This window comes from Trachymyrmex septentrionalis, unplaced genomic scaffold, assembly GCF_001594115.1.
Source record: "Trachymyrmex septentrionalis isolate Tsep2-gDNA-1 unplaced genomic scaffold, Tsep1.0 scaffold97, whole genome shotgun sequence".
Taxonomy (NCBI): domain Eukaryota; kingdom Metazoa; phylum Arthropoda; class Insecta; order Hymenoptera; family Formicidae; genus Trachymyrmex; species Trachymyrmex septentrionalis.
This window is the reverse complement of record NW_017306160.1, coordinates 1371203-1378056: the sequence shown is the minus strand read 5'-3', so window position 1 is coordinate 1378056 and position 6854 is coordinate 1371203. Positions and strand designations below refer to the sequence as shown.

Here is a 6854-nt window from a genome sequence, read left to right as displayed (position 1 = left end):
TATATATATATATATATATATAAAATTAAAAAAAGTTGTATTAAATTATATCAAAAATTTAATATGTATACCAATATCTAAACAAAATTGAAGAAGATTCATAGGTCCCGATTCTTTGATGTGTTGCATAAACATATATAACAGTTCAGGATCATTTAAAATTTCATTTAAAGATGGTTTGAAGCAATTGTGTGTGATATGTGAATGCATTTCTGGAAGTGTCACCCAGGATTGGAGTATTGGTACAGTAATAGTCTCTGCAGCGTTAGATAGAGTAGTCTCACGATTAGTGGATAATGTCACTAGCATATTTATATTTTCTGGATCTGCCAGTGCATCAATTGCTGGCAATAGCACCCAATTTGCCAAAATTTCTCGAAGTATCACCTAAAAGTACATATAAATTAAAAGAAGTGTATGAAATGTTACATTAATTGCTTGTGTGTACATAATTAATCTCTCAAATTCATAAATATATATGCTACATAATAAAAGCTAAAGAGTAAATTTTGAAAGAACATATCATTACTTTATTATTTGTTGAGACATGTATGGCAGGTAATAAATGTGGTAATAGTGCGGTGACTAGACCCCGTAAATAATTCAACTCAGCTTCTCTTGAATAAGCAGCTGGATGAATTTTAGAGCTCAAACAACTCCCGATGTAATCTTGAGGCATTTCAACTTCAGATATGGGCATTTTGAGTAATGCTTTCCAATCTTGAGCGTGTTGTATGGCCAAAGGAATCAAGCCATCAAAAGCGAGGGTTGCCGTGTCTGCACGTAATAATCGAATGGTAATATTCTTTGCTGCTGTTGTTATAGCTAAACGTAGTTGTTGTATGAAAGCTTCATTAGTTGAAATATCCGAGTACCAAGTACAAACATACATTTGGAGTAATTCTTCCAGAAGCTACAAAACAACAGATTTATATACCTTTTGCCAACAAATACAGAATAGTGATAGTAAATTATGCATAAATGTATAATTATTAATTACTTGCTCCAATGCATGATCAAAGTCTTTTGGTACTTTGACTTTGGTCGAATGCGGTAACAATTTATGCCTTTTGCAAGTATTCTTACTGCAGACGCTACATGAATCCTTAATTTCATATCTTGCAATAAACTTGTCACTTATAATATTGAATCTCGTCAGCAAATCGTAAACGCGTTGTTCATTTATAATATTGTACCTCGTCAATAAACTGTCAACACATTGTACTAACTGAACAGCGTAAAAACTGGCAATCATATAAATACTAATCACGATAAACACCCACAGAATGCTGTGAAAAAATTAATAGAATAATTTCACGTATGTGATTCATATACATTATTGACAAATATGTTATTTACCTATTAAATACAATCACAATAAATACGACAAGTAAAATAATAATCGCCGATGTTGCAGCACTAAAAAAATACAGATCCTGCATTTCGTCGCTGTTGAATAGTGATATTGCAGAAAGCAATTTTGTGTTTAGTAAAACTCTTCTTGCCGTTATCACAAAGTCATTTTTTTAATCAAAAAATACTTTCTTTCTCGATTCATAAATTGTCTTTTTTATCGCTTTGACAGTTTCAAGTGGCGACTCTACACCAGTTTACACTTCTACACTCTCTACAATTACATACAGTTGTTTACAGCGCCCTTACAAGTATTCTGAAATTAAAATACAATAAGTAATTAGTGGATTGCGGCGAAAGAAAACAAAGAATAACATAGAGAAGGGGTCGATTTTATTTTATATTTTCGTGTGATGATTCAAGAGCGGATTGAGGAACTTTGTTATCAGAACACACAATGATGATATAACCTATATAGATGCATTATCTTAATATGTCTGATATATTGTAGATTCTCTTGGATTTTGTATGTGATATTTTAATAAGAAAAACAAGATTGCAACAATGTCGAGACCTCCGGACCCAAAATTTCTATTGCGTGGCGACATGGATGAAAATGTGCATAGTTTATTGTTTTCGATTAACTTTGATGTCGAGCATCTCTATGCTGGTGATGGAAAAGGCACAGTACACATTTGGGATTTAAAGGTAAATATTTGTTTTTTTTTTTAATTATAACAGTTTAAATAATTAGATTTAATCCTTCGGAGCTATAAATTCAATTTTGTTTATGTTACATCTGCAAATTTAGATTACTCTTATTAAAATAAATTTAGTATTCATTCTTTTTTATAGGAATTATTTTGGTTCTTTGAAATTAATTAGTGTCTTTTAATCGACATATATTAAAGGGATCTAACACACCTAGTATCAGTGTAACTGTGTTACAAATTTTGGTATCAGCTTAGAGGGTTATTTAATAAAAATTTATACAACATGAGAGAGGAATATTCTATTCTTAATATAAACATGCAGAAAAGAACTTTGAAATTTGTTAAAAAGAATTAAATTCTTTTTATTATGTTGTAGACAAACAGGATAAAATATCAATTATCAGATGGATGTAGTCCATGTTTTAATTTACATATAACTAACAAGACTGACTTAATAGTACAACGAAGACATGGAATAATTGATGTGTACAAAATGAATGAATCAAACTGGATATTAGACAAAAGCATCAATTATGAATATTGCAGTTTTTGCAGGTACGTTAACAAATAAATCTGTTATAAGTATATTAATAAATGAGTCTGTTAAAATTAACATGAATATTTTGTATCACAGATCTCAATTATTACCCGAGAACGATGCAGTGTTGATTCCACTTGATTGTTCTGTAGTAGGGACGTTATCATTAAAAACGTTCAAAGTAGAATCGACATTAGATCCATCCAAACTGTCCTACAGTAATAAATTAGGTACTGTAATGGCGATGAAATCATTGAGGGATGTGAATGATTTCGTTCTAGTTGCTTACGAGAGTGGACAACTATTGTTATGGGATATGAGAAAGAATGATGTTCTTAGTTCTCTTACTGTGGAACAATATCCAATGACTTTCGATTTTGACGCTTCTTTGATGCAAGGCATCCTTGGCAGTGCGTCAGAGAAATTGGAGGTACACTGCAAAAATTGATTTTCATAACTCTGTCTAAAAAGATATATGATTCTGGCGTTGGTAAATTATGTTTACAAATTTTTAGATTTTCGAGATGTTGCCGAATCATACTTTATCCCACAAATGTACAAGATCCTTGGAGCATGTTAATGGCATATCCATTCTTTCTGTAAGACCAGATAAAAAGATTGTCACGGCTGGATGTTGGGACGGACGTATGATGTTATTCTCTTGGAAGAAATTACGGCCACTTGCAATATTAAAAGAACACAGAGCAAGTGTATATGACATTGTTTATTCACAATGTAAGGTCGAGGCCTACGATACTAAATGTTTAATGGCAGCGACTGGCAAAGATGGTTACATATCTATGTGGGATATATATAATAATTAGGAAAATCACAAAATGTAAATACATTTTGTATGTATGAACAAAGCGAGGAATATACAAATATTTATATTGTATATATATGTATAGTTTATTGTAAATGATCTAATAAGTTTTCCATAACAATATTCGTGTATATTAAAAGAGGAAATTGTTGCGTTTATAATCACTACATGAACTTTTAGAGTATTAAAATATTGTTTATTATACAACTGTACATATGTTTTTATATGATCTTATTGCCATCGAACTATATGATACGTCTTTTTACCAACTCTCAACAATGATACATTATTGCTTAGTATATGAATGCCAGGTACAATTACCTCATTTAAATTAGTAATTTTTTGATAATTTACATAAAATCCACCTGCTGTTATGATTCGTTCAGCATCACGATCAGTTTTAAAGCATTTTGCCTTTTTTGCTAGCTCGTATATGGTAATTCCTGGCTGAGATAAGACATCTACTATAGTTGCGCCTTCAAACACATCTATTAGTTCCGATGCATTTAATCTTACAAATGATTCAATTGATTTTTCATACAATGCTGCAGATGCACGCTTTGCAGCCAATAGTCCATCCTCTGTAAAAAATTACAGTATGTAATAAATAATAACAATAACAGAATTTTTTATAAAAATTACCTCCATGTACTAAAAGTGTAACTTGCTCCGCTAATAATTTCTGTGCTCTTCTCTGCTCTGGATCATTCATATGATTCTTTACAATTTCAGTAATATTATTCAACGGTATAAATGTGAACAGTTTTAAGAACTTTTCAACGTCGGAATCTTTAGCTCTGATGAAATATTGATACAATTGGAAGCTTGAGGATTTCGTTGGAGATAACCACACCGCATTCAAAAGAGACTTCCCAAATTTCTTTCCACCTTCAGCTGTTATGAGCGGCAACGTTATACCGTAAACTTCTTTTCGCATACTTTTCGTGATCAGGTCGTATCCAGACATAATATTACCCATCTGATCGCTACCACCAATTTGGAAGCGACACTTGTAATTTTTCATCAATTGAAGCCAATCATTTGCTTGGAATACTTGATATGTGAATTCAGTGAAATTCATCCCTGTCTCAGAATTTAATCTTGCCTGGACAGAAGACCTACCTAGCATTGTGCCCATCCGAAAATATTTTCCAATACTTTTGATAAATTCAATGACATTTACATTTGTATACCAATCCAAATTGTTTACTATAATTAGAGGCTTCAGTGCCGTTTCCTTTTTCCAAAAGTAGTATCTATGATTATTAAATATGGTCTCTATGTTCTTTGTAATAGATTTGATGTTCTCTTCAATTACATATCTTTCTATTTCGATGCGTTCAGATTTTCTATGACTAGGATCGCCTATTAAACCGGTAGCTCCACCAACAAGAGCTATAACTTGATGTCCTGCTCTTTGCCAATGTAAAAGATTCATTAGGATGAGTAGATTGCCGATATGTAAACTGTCTGCTGTTGGATCAAAGCCAGCATAAACACATTGGGATGATTTGTTCAGTAAATCTACTATTTCATTTCTATTAAAAAAATATATAAGATGTAAATTAATATAAATATTAAGAGATGTGTAACGCATTATAAACATTTTTATTAGTTAAAGTAATACAAAAAATAATTCAGTATACTTACGTACTAGTATCGGGAAATATATCCTCGTACATGCCCCTTTCGTGAAGCTTCAATACATTTCTGCTGCAGTAAAATCTGCGTTTATCAAAATTAACGTTTCCGACGATGGAGTTTAACCTTAATAAAGAACGCACGTTCATTTTGCTGTATATTTGTAACTTTAAAAATAATGAACTATTATCTTCGAACTTCAGAGAGTTCAAATTTCGTTATGAAATCTCTACATACAAATATGCGAACGTAAATTCATATGATCAGTGACATTCGCAATTCAAGTTTACACTGTCGATTCCAACCTCAAATAATGCAGCATCTGCCGCTCTGCAGTCTGCTTCACTAACACTATAGCACAATGAGTATACATAGATGTTAGTGCTGAATAAGTTGAATAACAATATTAACTACTTATTTGAAATATTAATTAGATTTTATTTAAATATCAGTATTACACATGTTAGAAAAAATTTTATGAGATTGGACATATACATATTAAATTCACATATTAAAAGAAATAAATTAATAAGTACTCCTTATTAAAAAAGGGAAAGTATTGTAATTTAATAAATTAAATTAGATTGTTGATTTGCTTTAAGAGATAAATATTAATCAAGATGTTTATTGCATTTATTTTAGTATATTTACAAAAGAATACATATAAGCATGTTAAATATTAGGCCAAACAATTGTGTGTATAATATAACAAATGTATAAACTTGCTTATATATTAGTATCCTATTCTAGATGGCGGTGTAGCAAAGTATTTCTTGTTTCTCCTCATAAAAGTGCGGCTGTAAATACAAGTGAAATATAAAATAAGGAAAATATATAGGTAAGACACAATTATTATTTGTGCGATACTTACCTAGAAGCGACAGGAGTGAAGAAACCGCGAGAGATACTACGCTTGAGAAGTGATTCTGTAGATGGCGTATGTTTCAATTCTCCCGGTTTTGGGGTAGAAATGTAATTCGAGTTTGTAGGATTCACGTAAGTTGCCCAATAATCGGATGGAATTTGAAGTAAACTCTCTACTATCTAGAACGTGAAATATATTACGTTATATTTCCCGTATCAGTCATAATGGCGCATTTAGAAATTTTTCCTACCGCAACTTGATGCTGAATATCGCTGATAGATGGTTCCTTGGAAATGTAACCGACTAAAGTTGGTCCAAAGACCTTGGCGAGATTACTAATAGGCATCTTACATTCAACACTACTCGATACTCTCTGTAAATGTAATATCAAAAAGGCTAAAGTATCTCGATTCGGTTGTGGCAGTTCTGATATTGCTTGATAAAGAGCAGCGTCAGCATCCTGTTTATCCGTCTTTTGTGTCGCACGTATAAAGTCTCCCAACAAACCGACAGTGATCAGCGGTTCACGTAAGTTTCTATAAAATATAAATTCAAATATATATGTATATATTGCATCCTCTTTATATATAGAATATATTTCGGGTGACATACCTAAGAAAATCTTTTAAGGTAGAACAGATAGTTGTAATATCGACATTAGAAAGATTTGGGGCGCCTTTGCCTTTCAAAAACTTCTCCAGGAGACATTTGACATCTACCTTTGCTCCGTTCACTCTGTATAATCCCTGCTCGTTCATTCCGCGTAATTCAACTTCGTTAATGCAATGAACTACTATGGAAGGTACCATGGGTGGTGTTATAGGTGTGTAATCAGCTATAGTGCCCTGCATATGAAAATGGCATTTAATGAAGATATATTGACGCTAAAATGTTTTGACATAGAAATTATAATAATATATC

At 31.8% G+C, this 6854-nt stretch overlaps 4 protein-coding genes across 4 annotated transcripts in view; 1 reads left to right on the top strand and 3 right to left on the bottom strand.

Moving 5' to 3' along the window:
- Positions 1 to 1612, bottom strand: part of LOC108756178 (sorting nexin-14-like) — a 3869-nt gene extending 2257 nt beyond the window's left edge. The window contains 4 exon segments of the mRNA XM_018499788.1: positions 7 to 387; positions 530 to 913; positions 1001 to 1289; positions 1360 to 1612. Of these exon segments, the coding sequence (XP_018355290.1) occupies positions 7 to 387; positions 530 to 913; positions 1001 to 1289; positions 1360 to 1442 (1137 nt within the window). The 5' untranslated portion in view covers positions 1443 to 1612.
- A 93-nt stretch (positions 1613 to 1705) lies between these two features.
- On the top strand, positions 1706 to 3470 carry LOC108756177 (guanine nucleotide-binding protein subunit beta-like protein 1). Its single transcript, XM_018499787.1, has 4 exons — positions 1706 to 2061; positions 2443 to 2621; positions 2701 to 3034; positions 3120 to 3470. Exons 1-4 carry the CDS (start codon positions 1918 to 1920, stop codon positions 3426 to 3428), a joined length of 966 nt encoding a protein of 321 aa, XP_018355289.1. The 5' UTR covers positions 1706 to 1917; the 3' UTR covers positions 3429 to 3470.
- Positions 3471 to 3655: 185 nt separating this feature from the next.
- On the bottom strand, positions 3656 to 5396 carry LOC108756202 (tyrosine--tRNA ligase, mitochondrial). The gene is made up of 3 exons (XM_018499823.1): positions 5078 to 5396; positions 4070 to 4965; positions 3656 to 4008 (listed from the first exon to the last, which is right to left on the bottom strand). Exons 1-3 carry the CDS (start codon positions 5215 to 5217, stop codon positions 3659 to 3661), a joined length of 1386 nt encoding a protein of 461 aa, XP_018355325.1. The 5' UTR covers positions 5218 to 5396; the 3' UTR covers positions 3656 to 3658.
- A 309-nt stretch (positions 5397 to 5705) lies between these two features.
- Positions 5706 to 6854, bottom strand: part of LOC108756309 (rac GTPase-activating protein 1-like) — a 3266-nt gene continuing 2117 nt past the window's right edge. Inside the window, exons 7-10 of the mRNA XM_018500032.1 lie at positions 6546 to 6778; positions 6184 to 6469; positions 5940 to 6112; positions 5706 to 5865 (exon numbers count right to left, since the gene is read on the bottom strand). Coding sequence (XP_018355534.1) covers positions 5802 to 5865; positions 5940 to 6112; positions 6184 to 6469; positions 6546 to 6778 — 756 coding nt within the window. The 3' untranslated portion in view covers positions 5706 to 5801. The remainder of the gene's footprint in view (positions 5866 to 5939; positions 6113 to 6183; positions 6470 to 6545; positions 6779 to 6854) is intronic.

Bases quoted from the DNA above. Each gene is read 5' to 3' on its own strand.
- LOC108756202 (XM_018499823.1), bottom strand. From the start codon at position 5,217: ATGAACGTGCGTTCTTTATTAAGGTTAAACTCCATCGTCGGAAACGTT. The intron at 4,966-5,077 runs GTAAGTATACTG...TTTTTTTAATAG, and splicing joins ATATTTCCCGATACTAGTAC to AAATGAAATAGTAGATTTAC. The intron at 4,009-4,069 runs GTAATTTTTATA...AATTTTTTACAG, and splicing joins TACACTTTTAGTACATGGAG to AGGATGGACTATTGGCTGCA.
- LOC108756177 (XM_018499787.1), top strand. From the start codon at position 1,918: ATGTCGAGACCTCCGGACCCAAAATTTCTATTGCGTGGCGACATGGAT. The intron at 2,062-2,442 runs GTAAATATTTGT...ATTATGTTGTAG, and splicing joins TACACATTTGGGATTTAAAG to ACAAACAGGATAAAATATCA. The intron at 2,622-2,700 runs GTACGTTAACAA...TTTGTATCACAG, and splicing joins GAATATTGCAGTTTTTGCAG to ATCTCAATTATTACCCGAGA.